This window comes from Macaca fascicularis, chromosome 10 (genome assembly GCF_037993035.2).
Source record: "Macaca fascicularis isolate 582-1 chromosome 10, T2T-MFA8v1.1".
In the NCBI taxonomy this organism is placed as follows: domain Eukaryota; kingdom Metazoa; phylum Chordata; class Mammalia; order Primates; family Cercopithecidae; genus Macaca; species Macaca fascicularis.
In genome coordinates, this window is record NC_088384.1 from 68861937 (window position 1) to 68882914 (window position 20978).

The 20978-nt window shown below is 41.1% G+C and overlaps 1 protein-coding gene and 1 pseudogene across 34 annotated transcripts in view; both read left to right on the plus strand.

Moving 5' to 3' along the window:
- DZANK1 (double zinc ribbon and ankyrin repeat domains 1) overlaps positions 1-20978 on the plus strand; it is a 97362-nt gene that overhangs the window by 40563 nt on the left and 35821 nt on the right. For all 34 annotated transcript variants that reach the window (XR_012419105.1, XR_012419104.1, XM_074004710.1 and 31 more), the window contains one exon: positions 4507-4599. Coding sequence is in view for 32 of the 34 variants with exons in the window: in XM_074004710.1 (XP_073860811.1) it covers positions 4507-4599 (93 nt within the window). In the remaining 2 variants the exon portion in view is untranslated. The remainder of the gene's footprint in view (positions 1-4506; positions 4600-20978) is intronic.
- On the plus strand, positions 10629-12212 carry LOC141407892 (beta-1,3-galactosyl-O-glycosyl-glycoprotein beta-1,6-N-acetylglucosaminyltransferase-like; annotated as a pseudogene).

Genomic DNA, 20978 nt, shown 5'->3' on the forward strand with positions numbered 1-20978 from the left:
ATAATAAGTTATAATAGGAATAATTTTATAACTTATTTCTACTCCATAGGTGGGCCAAAGTTAGAACATATAATGAGGAAATCAATAATGAATTCAAAGATGAGATTTAGAAAATGTGCCTCAAAACTTTGCAAGGAGTTTGGTTTTGCTGGGCTGCAACAATGCTGGGGTGCTGTGGGTTATGGGAGATGGCACCTTCTCTACCAGACTTAGTAACTCAGATTTCTCCCTGTGGGCCCTGAAGGTTGAAAGTGGGGACAGGTTTTAACCAGACTTGATTTGTAGAGAGACTTTCATCACCATAACCTCTGATCCTGGAGAGAAGTGTGTGACTTTTTATGCCAATCACTATTACTGCTTCTACTCACAGAAGGACATCTGTTTGGAAACCCTGGCCTGACAATCTTCCTTCCAGTGCCTCTCCCAGATGTCATAAGGGTGACAGGTTTTGAGATAACATTCTCACCCAGACAGCCACCTCTGAAGTTGGTGGGAATACTCATGTGAACTGCTCAGGAAAGCCAGCAAGCCTTACCTCCCGGCAGGTGGCAGCATGCCATTGACAGCTCCCGTCCCCTTTCTTCGTTGGTCTCTAGCTCACTCCACTGAGCACACAAGCACAATCGACGCTCTTCCTTCTATGATGAAGACAGATTCCATGGCAGTTGCAGTTGCAGTCTTGTCTTGTGTGCATTTAAGGCGCTGTCAATGCTGAAGAATTTTGCTCTATCAGATTTTTTTTTTTTTTTCTGCCGGGATTAGAACATACAGTAGCAGAAGTTTCTGTATTTGACCTCTGGCAAAGACACCTATTTCAGAAGAAGAGAGGATTTTACAACTTACTTGTTTAAAATAATTAATGCCTAATTTTTGGTAACAACTAATCCAAAGATGTACCAAAAAGTGTATAATTTCTTCACTCTACCTCCATTTCTATTTCTCTGAAATAACCAGCGTTAGCAGCTTAGAGTGTCCTTTTACGTATTTTTCTAGATTCACAGAAACATGTTTATGTGTATTCATACATTTAGATTTGGTTTGGTTTGGTTTTTTAAACAAAATGAAATCATGTTATATACTTTTCCTCGCAACTTATTTATTTCACTTAACAAATGCGTCTATTGGCCATTTTCTTTTTTTATTTTTATTATTAATTTTTTTTGAGACAAGTTCTCACTCTGTCATCTAGGCTGGAGTGCAGTGGCACGATCATGGCTCATTGCAACCTGACTTCCCGGGATCAAGTGATCCTCTTACCTCAGGCCGCCAAGTAGCTGGGACCACAGGCATATGCCACCACGCCAGGCTAATTTTTCTATTTTTTGTAGAGATGGGGTTTCGCCTTGTTGCCCAGGCTGGTCTGGAACTCCTGGGCTCACATGATCCTCCCACCTTGGCCTCCCAAGGTTCTGGGATTACGGGTGTGACCCACCGCACCTGGCCTCCATTGGCCGTTTTCTAAAGTTGAAACTAATTTTTGCATCCCTGTTCACCAGAAGATGTTAACTCAGGGCATTTATCAAGAAGAGCTACTACAGTTTCCTTTGGGATTTTATGAGCAACATACAATGTACCTCCAGGACTTCAGTCATGTTTGTGGTTCTTAGAATTTGTGAGGCTTAGGTCTGGGATCATCCTGAAAAGATCTGATGATTCCTGTGCCTGAGGCACAGGTGCCTTCAGTGAGTGCCAGCCTCTCACACTGTGATTTGGGGTTAAGGCCAGTGTAACCACAGCTCCACATCAAGCAGAACTTTAACGTAGTCAGTTTTGAGATTAAGTTTGCAATGACCTACTAGTTTGTTTTCAATATTCTTCCTTTTTAATTGTGTCAATTAAAGCTTATCACTTGGGAGTCTGAAAATTGTTCTCCTCTTCCAACTACTTTAAAAGGAAAAGTTTTATTCCAGTGACTAAGTGGCTCTGTTAAATAGCTTAGAATCTTTCAACTAGACAGTATGTTGCAAAGTCTGTGGATGAAATGGCAAATGAGGATATTGACTTTTTAAAAGTGCTCATCATAGGTGTTTGCCATCCCCATTAAGGCCATCTGATGGTGGCCTCAATTCCAAATCACCTCCACAGACATCTGTGAATTTATGAGTGTAGTGGATTGTGATATAAAATGATTTCTAACTGTGGGTCATGGTCACTGCTCTAGAAAGAAGTGAGCCATGGCACGGTGTCAAAAGTCTCCACAAAAAAAACAACAACAACAAAAAAAACAACACATAGAAAAACCTCTCAACCAAGAAAACTATGTTTAATAGACCTGATGCAGTAAGGTAGACCATCACTTAGACAAGTTCGTAGTAGTATCTCAGAAGAAGGAAGTCAGGACAAGGTATTTAAAGGGAGTTAGTGCTGGACCCTAATGTCAGCCATGGGCTGTGGGTGATAATGATGTGTCAATGATGTTCATTGATTGTGACAAATGTACCACTTGGGTGTGGGATGTCCATAGCGTGGGGGAGACCGTGTCTGTGGGATGGGACAGGGTATACGAGAATCTTCTGTAATTTCCACTCAATTTTGCTGTGAACCTTAAACTGTTCTAAAAATAAAGTTTAAAGTTTATTAAAATTTAAAAGAACAGAGTTTTGCAAGGCGGGGCGGGGATTGGACAGAGTATGCACTGGGCAAAGTTGTGAGAAGCAGTTTTGGATTATGAGCCCCCCAAGGTGAGGTCTTGAAGGAAGCTGTTGGACTTGAGAAGTAAGCAGTTTTCGTTGTTCTCCAGTTTTCCCTTCCTAGAGGAAGTATTTTCTGCAGCACACAGCAAGACTACTTTTATTTGATCTCAGTGTTTTTTAACATGGAGACAGGAAATTTGTCTCATTTCTCAATGGGTTTCACCAGATCTTTTCTGAGGCAACATCTTCAGGAAAGTCACAGCACTAAATCTCATAGATAAATGCTGGCCAATTGCTGATTATGCTGTGGCAACTTTAAGTAACTTTGAAGAATGTTGGCCCCCAGAGAGTGTCAGGAACCATTGAGAGCAAGACTGTGATTCTCTGCCATTTCGAATAGCAGTCAGTTGGCCTCTGCCCTTTAGGAGTTGTTTAGATTGGCAACTGTGGTACGTTGGCTCAGTTCCTGGGAAAACTTTGGAATCTTCCACTAAAATAGAGTTAACCAGACTTTGAAAGGCTGGGACTCCATAGAGCTACCTGGTGGTATTGGAAATAAACCCCCTGGAGTTGGACTTTCTTTTTCTTGATCATCCACTTTACCTGTGCCAGCTTCTGAACACACTGTTGGATATACTAGTTTCGGGACACCTAGGGACCACAGTGCTGGACTAGAAAGGAACACTTGAGCACCACTGGTCATTGACAATGGAAAAAGATTGTATCCTGAGAGAATAGGGTGGTCAGTAACGTGTTAGAAAACCTCTGAGAGCTGAGCTGTAGACTATTTTTACCATCATTTCTTTGTCTTTTGTTTTTCTCTGTGTTGCAACTTAACCCCAATGTCCTGTCTTAGAAAGTTGTACTTACGGCCAGGCACAGTGGCTCACGCCTGTAATCCCAGCGCTTTGGGAGGCTGAGGTGGGCAGAACACGAGGTCAGGAGTTCGAGACCAGCCTGATCAATATGGTAAAACCTCGTCTCTACTAAAAATTAAAAAATTAGCCAGGCATGGTGGCACACGCCTGTAGTCCCAGCTACTTGGGTGGCTGAGGCAGAGGAATCACTTGAACCCGGGAGGTAGAGGTTGCAGTGAGCTAAGATCACGCCACTGCACGCCAGCCTGGGCAACAGAGTGAGACTCTGTCTCAAAAAAAAAAAAAAAGGAAGTTGTACTTACCACTGTCTTTCTTTGGCAGTCTTTTCACTTCTTCCATTTCTAAGTAAAAACTACAGAGCAAACCTAAAATTCATATTTAACATGAAGCCCCAGAGGGTAAACCCCAGTCCAAGAACCAGATTACTTGTAAACACACAGATAATCCCTTGCTGGTCTAGGGTCTTTCTGTTTACTGTTTAAGCCGTGAAATGGAACGTCTACTCAGTGTCATGGTTTTCACACTGGAGAAACACACACACACACACACACCCCCAACCTTACACATAACCAGTGCAGAATTTCCACCTTACCTTTTGAAGACCAAACGAATACTCTTTTCAGTGTTTCCTTGTTGGTGGTTTTGTTTCTTTTAAAACTACATTCAGGCTGGGCATGGTGGCTCACACCTATAATTCCAGCACTTTAGGGGGCTAAAGTGGGAGGATCACTTGAGGCCAGGAGCTGGACACCAGACTGGGCAACACAGTCAGATCCCATCTCTACAAAAACAAATGAAAGAAAACAAACAAAAAAAACCCCTGCAGATATTTGTCTGACACTATTTACAGTAATTCCTAAACCAATCCAATATTCAGGGCCTGGGTGCAGTAATAGGGCCTGTAGCTGAATGACTGACAGAAAAGACTGCTTGATGATTTCTTTGCACAGTTGTTTGCTCAGAGGAACATGTATTTCTTATTTTTTGTTGTTAAGGAGAAGGTAATTTGCCGGGCCTGTGGTACAGGAAATCCTGCTCACCTGAGATACTGTGTCACCTGTGAGGGGGCCCTGCCTTCATCACAAGAGGTAGGTTGATTGCATGTGCCAATCCTGTATTTAGTGGCTACTATGTCAATGTTAATGATAATAGAGAAACAGAATCTGCTGAGGGGGTTGGGGAGACAGACCCAAAAAAGCTTCTCTTGGTAAACTGAAAGCAAGATTTCCATATGTGGGGAGAACTTTATATCAACACAAAATTATCTTCAAAGTCTTAACTTCAAGAGGATTGAGTAAAATCAATAATTTTGTATGATTTTGTTTAATAACTTTGCATAGGAGGCTGGCATTAGCCTGTGGGGAAGTGAACTCATTCCCATTTCATTACAGACAGATATGTCTTTGTCCTCCCCTCCACCTTCCCACACCCCATAGTCCATTGTTTTCGTTGACTCTGTATGCACACTGCTTTTTGAAATTGAGAACATTGTAGCCACCTATCTCTTGGGTTTCCTGCCAGCCTATTTTGAATGTTGGAGTGAAGGAATAGGAGTATATGCACTTTAAATACAGTGATGATCTATTTTATGTTTATCAAATGTTTCTGATGAAAATGAAAATTACTTCCAGGTGACTCTTGCTTTGTGCCAGGAAGAAGCTGGCATTTACTAGCCAACTTAGAAGAAAAAACTTGCTCCTTCTGGGTTGCTGTGTATGTTTTTGATTGTTTGCAGGGTTTGTTCTCATCTCAGAGAGATTCCTCATGAAACTGCACAATGTGGTTAGTTGGTCTACAGCAGCGGTCCCCAACCTTTTTGGCATCAGGGACTGGTTTTGTAGAAGACAATTTTTCCATGGACCTGGTTGGGGGATGGATTCAGGATGAAACTGCTCCTCCTCAGATCATCAGTCATGAGTTAGATTCTCATAACCTAGATCCGTCACGTGCGCGGTTCACATTTGGGTTCGCGCTCCTATGAGAATCGAATGCTGCCGCTGATCTGATAGGAGGTGGAGCACTCACCTCCTGCTGTCGGGCCCAGCTCCTAACAAGCCGTGGATCCATATAGGTCCGTGGCCCGGGGCTTGGGGACCCCTGGTCTGCCTGATTAGTATCAAATGGGTGTGTACTAGTTTCCTAAGCACCATCAACTAAGTGGCTAACAACGACAGAAATCTATTGTCTTACAGCTCTGGAGGCTAGAAGTCTAAAATCAAGGTATTGGCAGGACCATACTCCCTCTGAAGGTGCTGGGGAATGAACTGTTCCATCTCCTCCCCCAGCTTCTGATAGCCTCAAGCTTCCCTTGGCTTCTAGATGTAGCACTCCAGTCTCTGCCTTTGCCATCCCGTGGAGCTCTCCCTCTGTGTCTGCCTGTGTGTGTATGCCACTGTGTCCAGGTTTCCCTTTTTCATAAGGACACCAGTCACACTGGATTAGGGCCCACCCTAATGACCACATTTTAACTTGATTACTTCTGTACAGACCTTTTTCCAAATAAGGTCTCATTTTGAGGTACTGGGAGTTAGGACTTCAACTTATCTTTTTCTGGGCAGACAGAATTCAACCTATAACAGTGGAGTTGGACAAGATACCTTTCTTTTCTTTTAGGATGGAGTCTCGCTCTGTCACCCAGGCTGGAGTGCAGTGGTGCAGTCTCGGCTCACTGCATCCTCTGCCTCCCAGGTTCAAGCGATTCTCCTGCCTCAGCCTCCTGAGTAGCTGGGATTACAGGTGCATGCCACCACACCTGGCTAATTTTTGTATTTTTAGTAGAGACGGGATTTCACCATGTTGGCCAGGCAGGTCTTAAATGCGTGACCTCATGATCCGCCCACCTCGGCCTCCCAAAGTGCTGGGATTACAGGCTTGAGTCACTGTGCCCTCTGACAAGATACTTTTTTATTTTTATTTATTTTATTTTATTTATTTATTATTATTATTATACTTTAAGTTCTAGGGTACATGTGCACAACGTGCAGGTTTGTTACATATGTATACTTGTGCCATGTTGCTGTGCTGCACCCATCAACTCGTCAGCACCCATCAACTCGTCAGCACCCATCAACTCGTCATTTACATCAGGTATAACTCCCAGTGCAATCCCTCCCCCCTCCCCCCTCCCCATGATAGGCCCCGGTGTGTGATGTTCCCCTTCCCGAGTCCAGGTGATCTCATTGTTCAGTTCCCACCTATGAGTGAGAATATGCGGTGTTTGGTTTTCTGTCCTTGTGATAGTTTGCTAAGAATGATGGTTTCCAGCTGCATCCATGTCCCTACAAAGGACACAAACTCATCCTTTTTTATGGCTGCATAGTATTCCATGGTGTATATGTGCCACATTTTCTTAATCCAGTCTGTCACTGATGGACATTTGGGTTGATTCCAAGTCTTTGCTATTGTGAATAGTGCCGCAATAAACATACCTTTTAATGTCATCTCATCACGGACAGTCTAAGAGTAGTTGATTTGAAGGAACTTCTTTTGTTTCCAGCTTTATTGAGATATAATTTATATGCAATAAAATTCACCTATTTTAATTGTACAGTTTGATGAATGTTGGTAATTATATATAGCCATTTTAACCACCACCACAATGAAGATATTTAACAGTTCCATTTACCCTGAAAAGTTTTCTCATTCTTCTTTCTAGTTGAGCCACTTCCCTGGTCACCAGACCCAAAAAATACAGATCTGTTTTGACACTATGATTTTGTCTTTTATAGAAGTATGTAGTTTTTTGTGAGTGCTTCATTTCCTTCACTTAGCAGAATGTTTTGGGGGTTCATTCATGTTGTTGCATGTATTAATTTTTTTTTTCATTTTGATTGTTGAGTAGTATTCCTCAGTATGGATATATTGGTTGATTCATCCACAGGTACTCATGCTGTTTCCAGTGCTGGCACGTTATGAATAATGCTGCGTTACATGCAAATCTCTGTGTGGGCATAGTTTTCATTTTCCTTAGGTAAATACCTAGGGGTAGGATTGCTGGGTCCTATTTAAGCGCATGTTTAACTTTATAAGATACTGACCTATATGAAACTGGAACCTTCATATATTGCTGCTAGGAACACAAGTGGTATACCTTCATATATTGCTGGCCTATCACTTGTGTTTCTACTAGCAATATATAAAGGTTCCAGTTTCTCTACATCATCTCCAACACTTACTATCACCTGTCTTTTATTTTTTCTTCCTTCCTTCCTTCCTTCCTTCCTTCCTTCCTTCCTTCCTTCCTTCCTTCCTTCCTTCCTTCCTTCCTTCCTCCTTTTCTTTCTTTCTTTCTTTTTTGTCGTTGTTGAGACGGAGTCTCACTCTGTCGCCCAGGCTGGAGTGCAGTGGCACAGTCTCGGGTTACTGCAACCTCCACCTTCCGGGTTCAAGCCATTCTCCTGCCTCAGCCTCCCAAGTAGCTGGGACTATAGGTGCCTGCCACCATGCCTGGCTAATTTTTTTGTTGTATTTTTAGTAGAGAGGGGGTTTCGCCATATTGGCCAGGCTGGTTTCGAACTCCTGACCTCAGGCGATCCGCCTGCCTCGGCCTCCCAAAGTGCTGGGATTACAGGTGCCCAGCTGGAGCCTGGCTGGTATCACCAATCATTTTAATCATGATATTCCCTTTTTACCATTTTAATGTATGTAGGATCTATAGTGATATTATTCCCCTCTTTCATGCCTGATACTTGTAATATGTGTGTTCTTTCTTTATCATTCCCTCTCTCTCTGTCTGGCTTGTAAATTTTATTGATCTTTTCAAAGAACTAGCTTCTGGTTCATTCATTTGCTCTATTTTTTTGAATCCTATATTTTTTTATTTTGCTCTTCATTATTTTATTATTTTTTCTTTGGGTTTAATCTGATTTTCTTTTTCTAATTTTTAAGGTGAGAACTCAAATTATTAATTTCAATTTTTTCTTATTTTCTAACACAAACTATAAATTTCTAAGAACTTATTTAGCAGCATCCCTATGTATTTTCATTATAATTCAGTTTGAAATGTTTTCTCATTTATCAATGATTTCTTTTTTGACCTATGACTTATTTATTAGTTCTAAAACATATGAGCTTTCTCTGTTTATCTTACTCTTATTGAGGTCAAATTTAATTCCATTAATGGTCAGAGAGCACACTCTGTATAATTTCAGTTATTTTAAATTAATGAGGTTTATTTTATGGCCCAGGATCTAACTTGCAAAACATACCAGGTGCATTTGAAAAGAATGTGTGAGTGGAGTATTCTATAAATATCAAATCAATGTGAAGTGTTGCACAGATATTACATATATTTGCTTATTTTTGTCTAGTTTTTCTAGCAAATAATGAAAAAGAGGTATTGGAAAGCTCCAACTATAGGAGGTGAAAGACTTGAATGTTAAAAACTGAAAAACATTGATGGAGGGAATTGAAGAGACACAAGTACAGTCATGCATCACTTAATGACAGGGAAACATTCTGAGAAATGCATTGTTAGGTTGTTTCATTGTTGTGTGAACATCGTGGCATGTACAGTATTTCACAAGCCTAGATGGTATAGCCTACTGCATACCTAGGCTATCTGGTATACCCTATTGCTCCTAGGTTGCAAACTTTACTCAGTACTCTAGGCAATTGTAATACACATCACAAGGTGATAGAGGTTTTTGGCTTCTGTAAAGTGTGATGGGGCCTACTGTCATATGTGCAGTTTTTCGTTGACCAAAATGTCATTATGTGGTGCATGACTGTAGATGGAAAGATATCCCATGTTCATGGACTGGATGAATTAATATTGTTAAAATGTCCATACTCTATCAAAATTTTGCTGACATTTTTCACAGAAATAGAAAAAAAAATCTTAAAATTTGTTTGGAACCACAAAAGACCCTGAATAGCCAAAGGAATTTTGAGAGAGAGAGAAAAAAAAAAAGAACAAAACCAGAGATATCACACTTCCTGAGCTACTATAAAGCTATACTGGCTGAGTATCTCTTATCTGAAATGGTTGGAACCAGAAGTATTTGGATTTTAGGTTTTCTGGACTTTGAAATATTTGTGTATTTATAATGAGATATCTTGTTGATGGGACCCAAGTCTAAACATGAAATTCTTTGTTTCTTATACAAGTTATACAAATGGCCTGAAGGTAATTTTATATAATATTTTAAATAATATTGTGCATGAAACAAAGTTTTGACTACATTTCAACTGTGACCCATCACATAGGTCAGTTTGGGTTTAGGAGTATTTTAGATTTTAGATTTTCAGGTTAGAGATGTTCAGCATATAGTAATCAGAACAGCATGGTACTAGCATAAAAACAGACATGTAGACCAATGGACCAGAACAGAGAGCCCGGAAATAAATTCATGCAGCTACCATCAATTGATTTTTCAACTAAGGTGCCGAGAACACACAATGGGGAAGGGGAAAGGATAGTCTCTTCAGTAAGTGGTGTTGGGAAAACTGGATATTTACACACAGAAGAATGAAATTAGATCCTTATCTCACACCATATACTAAAATCAACACAACATGGATTAAACTGAAAAAATTCTACCAGAAAACATAGGAGAAAAGCTCATGACATTATTCTGGGCAATGATTTTTTTTGGATATGACCCCCAAAGCACCGGCAACAAAAGCAAAAAATAGACAAATAGAATGACAACAAACTAAAAAGCTTCTGCATGGCAAAAGAAACAACCTACAGAATGGAAGAAAATATGTTCAAACCATACGTCTGATAAGGGATTAATATCCAATACATATAAGGAACACAAACAACTCAATAGTAAGTAAACAAATAACCTTATTTAAAAATGGGCAAAGGGAGAAGTCCTGCATGGCTTCTGTTAGCAGAAGCTGCATGGTAGGGCAACCTCCTGTGCCCTGGGGCCAGATGACACTCTAAGGTGGATGAGTCACCTGTAAATCCAGCTGAGCATTGCAGGCCACCCAGGGAGAGATTTTTTAAAAGCCTATTATTCCTGGATGCCTGGTACATTTAAGATGCCTGACAGCATGAAAAGTACTTGGAATAAATGCAGGATGTCACCTGGAATCAGAGCCCTAAGTGATCTGGACTTTCCTTAATTCTAAATGCAGCATTCTTCATTTCAAGATGCCTTTGCGCTTCTGATAAATGCAAACTGACAACCCTCAAGGCCACAACGGAGGGGAAATAGTTGGTGCTTAAAGCCTAGAAGACTGCCCTTAACAAAGCAAAGTCCCTGATTGGCATTTGAAATGCTGAGGCAGTTGCTGTGGAGGAGACATTTTTCTTATCCCACTAAGTACGACTTTGTGGTTCTTATTTTTTCCCTAGTCACCACTGTTTTAAGGATTCATCAGAAGTCCAAATCTGTAAGCATCACATACATGGAGCTTGTTGGAGAGAATCCTAGTAGTCATATTAATTGCACCAAAATTTTATAGGAGGAGGTAGATGAAATCCAAAAGGTAAAACTTGAGATGCTAACGGTGAAATTTACAAAGTGCCCTTGGTGTATACCTGACGACTGTATCAACATGACCGGTTATGTACTTCTTCATGTACTTCTTTCATCAAGAGATGCAGATATATTGTAGAACCCCTTAAGAAGGAAGAGTTCTATATTGTAGAACCCCTTAAGAAGGAATATGCTATTGGGCCAATAGCATATTCTATACTGGTTCATTACAAAATTGAAATGCTTGACAGGCTCCGGAGAGCCATGTATATGCCTCGGAATTTCTATTGCATTCATGCGGACAAAAAAAATCAGAGGATTGCTTTTTAGCTCCAGTGATGGGCATTGTGTCATTTCAGTCACATCTTTGTGGTCTGTCAGTTGAAGAGTCTGGTTTATGCCTTGTGGAGTTGGGTTCTGGCTGACCTCAACTGCATGAGGGACCTCTGCACAGTGAGTGCAGACTGGAAGTACTTAATACATCTTTGTAGTATGGATTTTCCTGTTAAAACCAACCTAAAATCATTAGGAAGCTCAGGTTGTTAATGGGTGAAGACAATCTCAAAGCCAAGAGGATGCCATCCAATAAAGAAGAAAGGTGGAAAAAGTGGTATGCAGATGTTAATGGAAAGCTGACACACATGGCGACTGTCAAAGGGCATCTTCCGCTTGAAGCACCCTTTTTTTCAGGCAGTGTCTATTTTGTGGTCAGTAGGGAGTATGTGGGGCATGTGCTAGAGGATGAAAAAACCCAAAAGTTTATGGAGTGGGTGTGAGGCACAGACAGCCCAGATAAGTATCTCTAGGCCATCATCCAAAGGATCGCTGAAGTCCCTGGCTCATTCGCTTTAAACCATAAGTATGAGTTGTCTGGCATGCATGCGGTTGCTAGGTTTGTCAACTGGCAGTACTCTGAGGATGATGTTTCCAAGGGTGCTCCTTACCCACCTGTACTGGGGTCTCCATGTACTCAGCATGCATTTTCAGAGCCAGCAACTTGAATTGGATGCTGTATAAGCACCTATAGGTGCAAGCCCATATATTTGATATGGATGTTGACCTCCTTGCCACTCAGTGTTTGGATGAGCATCTGAGGCATAAAGCTTAGGAGACTTTAAAACACTGACCATTATTAGCAATTTTGGGAATAAGAAGAAGGATGCACAAAATGCCGACTATCCCATTCCTCTTCCTTGTCAATAAGCATCAGAAAAGTTGTTTGGGGTCCTGTTTGGGCCAGGGACTCTGAGTCTTCAAGTCAGAGAAGCTGCATGTTTTCTGCAGAGCACAATTAGCTAGAAAGGTGTTATAATTTCTACTTTAAACAATTACAAGGGCTTGAAAGGGAATTAAGAGGAAAAAACCAAAAAGATAAAGCTGTTTTTTTGTTTTTTGTTTTTTGTTTTTGTATTTACACCAATATTTATTTTTACCATTTCTGATGTTCTTTTTTTTTTTTTGAGATAGAGTCTCGCTCTGTCGCCTGGGCTGGAGTGCAGTGGCCGGATCTCAGCTCACTGCAAGCTCCGCCTCCCGGGTTTACACCTTTCTCCTGCCTCAGCCTCCCAAGTAGCTGGGACTACAGGAGCCCGCCACCTCGCCCGGCTAGGTTTTTGTATTTTTCAGTAGAGACGGGGTTTCACCGTGTTAGCCAGCATCGTCTGGATCTCCTGACCTCGTGATCCACCCATCTCGGCCTCCCAAAGTGCTGGGATTACATACAGGCTTGAGCCACCACACCCGGCCTCTGATGTTCTTTACTCTTCTCTGTGGACCTGAGTTTCTCTTTGGTATCATATCCCTTCACACAGAGGAGCTCCCTTTATCACTTCTTAGAGTGTGGGTCTGCTGGCAGTGATTTCTCTTTGTTCTCTTTTACCTGAAAATGTCTTTATTTCAACTTCATTCTCATAGAGTATTTTTGATGGATATATAATTCTGGGCTGACAGTTATTTTCTTTCCGAACTTTAAAGGTGTTCCACACTCTTCTGGCCTCCATGCTTTCTGCTCAAAAGTCAGATGTGAATCAAATTGACATTTTCACATATGAGATGTGTCATTTTTCTCTTGCTGCTTTTAAGGTTTGCTTTTTATTGTTGGTTTTCAGCAGTTTGGCTTTAATGTGCTTTAGTGTGAACTTATTCTGGTTGGTGTTCATTTAGAATCTTGTAGCTATAAATTTCTGTCTTTCATCAGATTTGGCAATTGTCTGGCCATGACTTCTTTAGTTTTCCACTCCACTCATTTCCTACTTTCCATCTGGAAGTGCATGTACACACCTGTTGAATTGTTTGATATTATCTAATAGGTCCCCGAGGTTCTGTTCTTTTTCATTGTTGTTGTTCTTTTTTTTTTTTTTGAGATGGAGTCTCGCTCTGTCATCCAGGCTGGAGTGCAGTGGTGCGATCTCAGCTCACTGCAACCTCCACCTGCATAAAATTCCTCAACATACTAAATACCAAGAAAAAAATTTGAGGGGAGGAGGGACAGAAAGTTTGGTCTCCATTCAGATATTTTGTCTTTAGCTGAGCTGCTTCAAGCCTGTTCTGTACATATGTTGTTCAGGGATTGGTAAGAGATCTGAATACACAGAAAAGATCTCCTCTCTGTCTTGTTTCTTTTTGGGAACTCCTTGCCTCTTTAGCAGCCAAATATTCCCCAGCTTCAGTTTTCTGGTTCTCCTGGCCAGAAATATTGACTTGTGCCCACCACTTCACATGTGCTATGTAGACCACCCTTAGCTCCAGGCTGAAAACCGTGATGATGGGAACTGACTTTGTGTAACTCCCCTCCTGCTTGTATGTACTTGCTGCAACTTTAGCTGCTTCTGTTCATTCTCCACTGCCTTCATGTATTATCAGCAGATTTTTTTTTTTTTTTTGAGACAGAGTCATGCTCTGTTGCCCAGGCTGGAGTACAGTGGTGTGATCTCGGCTCACTGCAACCTCTGCCTCCTGGGTTCAAGTGATTCTCCTGCCTCAGCCTCCCAAGTAGCTGGGATTACAGGCATGGGCCACACCCAGCTAATGTTTGTATTTTTAGTACAGATGGTGTTTCACCATGTTGGCCAGGCTGGTCTCAAACTCCTGACCTCCAGTGATCCACTCGCCTCGGCCTCCCACAGTGCTGGGATTGCAGGTGTGAGCCACCGCACCCGGCCTATTATCAGCAGATTTTATAGTTATTTTCTGTGTGGGAGTCATTTGTTATGGTCTTATGCTATCATTACCAGAAGGAAAAATCTGTAGGGTTTTTTTTTTTTTAAAGACGATTTTTATTACATATGATGTGTTTCTTCTTCAGAACTGAGACTAAAAACCAACTAATGGGATGGTGAATTTCATCAGAAAACACATCCATTTCCAAATCAAAGCTGGTGTAATTTTAGGGTTGTCTTTTGTTGAGAGTTGTTTGTCTGTTAATGTGGTTTTAGACTTGATATCACTCTCTCATCATAAAATGACACTCTATACCAAGGCAGCAGAAGAAATAGTGAGATTGGGACAGCATAAAAATGGGAAACAGTGGAACTTCTGGAATTCTTGGAATATTCTTACAGATAGATTTCAGTAAATTGCAAGCAAAAGATTTTCTCAGACATCCTTTCCTCAGGCATTCAAGACTTCTTATGTAAATAATAAAACCATTTAAATTGATTTTATTAACTGTCAGTGATGTAACTGTTTCAGAACAATCCCAAAATTGAATTTGTTCTAAAAATTGTATTTCTATCTGAATGGCATATCAGAGCTTAGATGTCACAGGATAATACTTATCTCTGTAGTCCATAGAAGTCACAATGCATGTTCATTCTGATAGCTTTATGACTTTTCTTTGTTTAGCAGCATTAATATGATGGGGTAAGGTAACTTTTCTTTCTCTTCATTTTTTTGTTTTGTTTTTTGATCAGTAAGACTACCAGAAAGATAACTTTTCTTTCTTTAAAGCAAAGTTGTATTTAAAAGCCACTAGAACAGTCAGTACATTTCCATGAAAAGTTTGAAGTCTTTGTATTTAGAAATCCAGGCCAGTAAGCTTTATGCCAAAATCCTGTCTTAAGGATAGGACAATTGAAATGTAAGTTCTGAAGCAAAAGTTTGCAGATAATTTCTCTTTGATTTACCTGAAGGAGTTTCCCTCTAATTGCACAGAAATGAAGGCAAGTGCACACAAAGAGGGCCTCTGTTCTCGGGTGTCTGTGGATGCTGGGGGCTGATGTGGCCTCTCTTGGATAGGTTTCTATTCTAGAAAACAGAGCAGTCCCTGAAGCAAAACAGGATATAGCTGGGCAGATAGAGTGAACTAAAGTGTGTGTCTTTAGGGAAAAGTGCCCTTAGCAAATAGTTTCCCTGGTGTGCACAGTCTTAGTATTGTGGCAATACACACATCCAGTTACCAATTGAATCAATCATTCATTGACTCAGTAAAACCATTTGAATGACTCCTATGTGCCAAGATATCAGGACTGTCCTAGTGGGAGGAATAAAAGTGAAATTACAGTCCTTTCTCCTGAAGAAATCAAGTTCTAGTGGAAAGCAAGGTGGGACAGGAAGGAAGCTGGCTGGTGGAACTTGGCCCAGTGCTAAGCATTCCTATCCCCTTAACTGTGGGTAATTGTCTGAAACTCCCTACAGACCTGGGAAGAAGCTATTGTATTGAAGGGGCTGTATGGAATTAGGGAGAGAAGCCAGGCTTTAGAGTCAGATGACCCTAATCGTGCATCTCACCCTCTCTGTGTCCCCATGCTCTCCCTCTGTAAGATGGGGACAGTGACAGCTCCACCTCCCAGGTCTGCCTGCCGGGACTGCCGGGACTGCTGTGAGGGTGCAGGGCAGTGTGGGAACAGAGCCTGCACATGGTGGGTGGTCAGGTAGCAGCCACTGTGCTGTCACTCCCGTTTGGGAAGTGAGCAAGTCTCTTACCAGGCAATAGTGAGGAAGCAGCAGGAACAGATTCTAATCTAGGTTTACCTAACATAGGCCCAGGAATTCTCATGAAACAATTCTGCCTCTGTCCCCAATATAAAATAATTGTTCTCGTGTGTCAAGAGTGGGAAATCAAGTCACACTTTTCTATGGAAACCAAAACTCCAAAGGGTAGAAGATAAGCCTCAATCGTGGCCCCTCAGGTAGTTTAGCTCTCTTCTTCCTTCATTAATATTGTTCTGTTAAATCAACGGTAGGGCTTGCTATCCCTTGTAGAGGACTACGTGCTCGCAAAGGAGATGTTCCTGATAAGTCCTGCTCTTGCAAACAAAGCAGGATATTCCTTCCCTGCAAACAGGGAGGACAAAGGAGTCAGCTGCAAACAGCAGACCCTGGGGACTGGTTTATGTGTAAACATCTTGAAAAACCAGAAAGTCAGGGAAAGGTCAGAAAAACAACATGTGTCTTGTGACTTGGCAACATTCCACAAATGACTGTATAAAATAAATCAGAGCATGCCATTCGGGGTGGCCGCCATGCTTGTCTCGTCTTGTGTTGTCTTGTGTGTTCATTCCTTTGTCTAGGAAACATGCGGACCCCAACATCTGGTGCAGTGAGCAGGGTCCGTGGCTCCACGAGAGCAAGGAACCGGAGGGGGAACACCCCGGGAAAGTAAATAAAGAAGGGAGACCCACGGGAAAATTATGGGGAATTCCACCTCTCTGGCCTCTGAATACTTGCGGTTGCTCCAGGGACTGTGGATGTCTATAGGAGTAGAAGTAAAAGAAAAGACTTTGAAGCGACTGTTTGCCCATGTTGAGCAACATTGTTATTGGTTTCAATATCAAACTAAAGTGCAGCTAAATCGAAAGGAATGGTTACAAGTAGTTAAAGTCCTGCCTCGAGCTCATCAGCGAGGGCAAACGATGCCTCTGACTTTGTGGACTTTGTGTAGTTCCATTACTCAAGCATTAGAATTACTTGAAACTGACTCAGAACATGGCGATACTGCCACAAGAGGTGAGGCATCTGAAGCTTTGGAGAGGAATGATCTTAGAGAGGAACATATTTACGCCCTGGTTGCTGAGGATAAAGAATTGGAAGAAAAGCTAATGCCTCCTTCATCTGAAGGAAATTCTGACTTGCAGTGCATTTTAGATATGTTACAACAGTTGTTAAAATTACAAGGTGCTGCTGCTCCTGTTTCTCCTATTCCTCCACCACAAGCCTTCCCTGTTACTTTCCCTTCTGCTCCTTTGGAGGAAGATTCCCCCTTGCCACCACCTCCAACTTCTTTGCCTATGTCAGGTCAGGTTTTTTCTGTACCCTTTCCTCCTGTAGGAGAAAAGAAAGAATTGAAGGTAAAAGATGATTTTGAAGAATTAGATTTGTTCCCAATAACACAAGCTGCTTTTGGCCCCAATGCTCAGTTTCCAAACGGTGGCCATAATGTGACTTCTACAGCACTACAATTTAAATTTTTGAAAGAAATGAAAGCTGCAATTTCCAATTATGGACCTCAGTCACCGTTTGTTCTCGGCCTTCTCGATTCCTTTTCTTCAGAACATATGATGATTCCTATTGACTGGGAAACGCTGGGAGAGGCTGTCCTTGACTGCTCTCAATGGCTTCAGTTAAAAAGTTGGTGGTAGGAGGAGGCAAGAGTACAAGCTAGAACAAATGCTACCCGAAATCCCCCAGGACCTACTGAAGAACAGCTTACGGGTACTGGACAATATGCCACTCTTAATGCTCGAGCAGGCCTAGATGATATTGCCCTCACTCAGATTAAACTTTGTTTTTAAAAGCGTGGACTAAAGTGGAGATAACAGGTAAAACTTCTTTATCATTTGTAAAAAATCCTGCAAGGAGCCAATGAGCCGTATCCAGATTTTGTAGCCCGTCTTCAAGATGCTGTATTGAAGACTGTAGGCGGGGGTCCTGCTTCTAAAATTCTTCTGGATACGCTGGCCTTTGAAAATGCTAATCTTGAGTGTCAAAAGTTATTAAGACCTTTAAAAGCCAGTGGAGCTAATTTAGATGAGTATATTCGGGCTTGTGCAGGCGTTGGAGGAGCTATTTACAATGCTCAGTTGTTCGCTGGAGCACTTTCTAAGCCCTTAAAGAGTAATTCTAAACAAGGTGTATGTTTGCAATGTGGGAAACCTGGCCATTTTAAGAAAGAATGTCAGGAAAAACTGGCCTTCCGACCGCAAAAGAGAAAAAGTTACCCTCTGGGGAGTGCAAACGATGTGGAAAAGGTCGACATTGGACAAATGAATGCTGTTCAAAAACTAATAAGAGTGGAAATTTATTGTCACCCCTCCCAGGAAACAGGAACCAGGGCCCGCAGGCTTGGGGCCCCAACAATTACAATGCAGGCCTATCGCAATACCCAGTGAGCGATGGCTTACAACATCAACGAATGACTTCGAGTCATCCTTAAGGATATCACCCCTTACCCCCGTTTCTCAGCTTTATGCTGCCACTAAGCAGAGTGCTGCTGCTGACTTGGCTATTACTCAACCTTATACTTTTTCTCCTAATGGAGGAATATATAAGTTAGCTACTGGAGTGTGTGGCCCTTTGCCAAAGGGACATGTAGGACTTTTGTTAGGTCAAAGCAGCAGCGCTATACAGGGGTTAATGGTGGTTCCAGGAATCATTGATCCTGATTTTACTGATGAAATCCTTATTATGGTACAGGTTTCACAATTTATGCACCTAGAGGCAGGGGAATGTATTGCACAATTGCTTTTATTGCCTTTTTTTCCCTTTCTGTCTAGAGACGTGTCTCGTCAAGGAGGTTTCCGTAGTACTAGGAAAACTGTTTTCTGGGAAACTTTAGTATATGATCAAAAACCTTTATGTTCATTGCAAATTAAAGGGATACTTTTTGAGGGATTAGTCAATACAGGAGCAGATATATCAATTATTTGCTTGGCTCAATGGCCTGCTCATTGGAAAAAGAAACAAGTATCGGTTACTCTATCTGGCCTAGGTACTGCTTCTATAGTCTACCAAAGTGCTGAGCCCCTGAGCTGCATAGGACCTGAAGGACAACAGGGAAAAGTATTATTTTGTATAGTTCCCATTAACATTAACCTTTGGGGCCGTGATCTTTTACAACAATTTGGTGCCTTTCTAAGCATTCCTCATATTTCTCTGGCTGCCAAAAATATGATGTTCAAGATGGGCTACAATCCTTTAAACTCTTAGCCACTGTCCACAAGCCTCAAGCTTTACAATTGAAGTGGAAAACTACAACTCCTGTTTGGGTGGAACAGTGGCCATTATCTAAAGAAAAACTTGAGGCTTTAAAGAATTTAGTTAAGGAACAATTGGCCGAGGGGCATATTGAACCAAGTACTTCTGCATGGAATTCCCCTGTGTTTGTCATTAAAAAGAAAAGTGGAAAATGGTGCTTATTAACTGATCTTAGAGCTGTAAATGCCTGTATTCAACCTATGGGGACTTTACAACCTGGTCTTCCTAATCCAGCCCTCATCCCACAGGATTGGAAATTAATGGTCATAGATCTTAAAGATTGTTTTTTTACTATTCCATTATCACCCCAAGATTGTGAAAAATTTGCCTTTACTGTTCCTGAATATAATAATAGACAGCCTACTCAAAGATATCAATGGAAAGTTCTCCCTCAAGGTATGCTTAATAGTCCTACTCTTTGTCAAGAATTTGTTCATAGAGCTTTAAATCCTGTTAGATGTCAATTTCCTACTGTATTGATATATCATTATATGGATGATATTCTATTAGCAACTCCAGATGAAGTCCTGCAAAGTCAAGTTTTTCATGCTTTACAACAGCAATTAACTCAATATAATTTACAAATTTCTCCTGAGAAAATACAAACTCAATTTCCCATTCAATATTCAGGATACCTTTTAGCAGAAAAGCAGATTCGGCCACAAAAAGTTCAAATTCGAAGAGATCAACTTTTGACTCTTAATGATTTTCAAAAATTGCTAGGAGACATAAATTGGCTTTGCCCCATCTTAGGCATACCTACTTACAAATTGCAACATTTATTTGCTACCTTAGAAGGGGATTCAGATTTAAATAGTTCCCGTCAACTATCCCCTGCAGCAGAAGAAGAGTTGTCGTTTGTAGAAAATAGAATTAGTGAAGCTCAACTTAATTATATTGCACCCAATCTTCCACTCTCTTTATGTCTTTTTCATACTCCTCACTCGCCAACGGCCATTTTACATCAAGATAATAACATTCTGGAGTGGCTATTTTTGGCTAATAAAACCATTAAAAAAATTCACCCATACATTGATAAATTGGCTGAATTAATTATCAAAGGACGACATCGAGTTCGTCAATTGCTTGGTACTGACCCTATTAAAATTATTACTTGATTATCTAATCAATACATTGAGTCTCTGTTGGAAACTCATGAAGGTTGGCAAGTGGTTTGCGCTGAGTATACTGGCTCTTTTTCTCAGCACTACCCTAGCAATAAATTATTTCCTTTTCTACAACAATATCCTTTATTGCCATATAATCCCATCTCTTACACCCCAGTTAAAGGTCCCACCTTTTTCACTGATGCGTCTAGTAACGGAAAAGCTGGATATTGGACTCAAGATAATTTAAAATTTCTCACTATCCATTTGAATCAGTGCAACAGGGAGAACTTTTTGCCATTCTTATGGTACTGCAGGACTGGCCTCAAACCCCTTGTAATACAGTTAGTAATTCTCAATACGCTGTATACGTAACTAAATATGTTTCTCAAACTTCTTTACCATTATTTCCCAAAACTCCTTTATAAAAATTATTTTCTTTATTATTTATGGCTCTTACTTCTCGCACTGCCCCCCTTTTTATCACTCATATTCGTTCTCACTCTACCTTGCCAGGACCTTTGACTTTTGGCAATAGTCAAATTGATTCCTTACTTATCGGCAGTGTCCAACATGCTCAGGATGAGCACCAATTGCATCATACTAATAGTTTAGGATTACAACGGCAGTTTTCTATAACACGCCGACAAGCCCAAGCTATTGTCAGGGCCTGTCCATCTTGTGCTCCTATTATTGCACCTTTTCTAAGTCCAGGTACTAATCCTCGAGGCACTC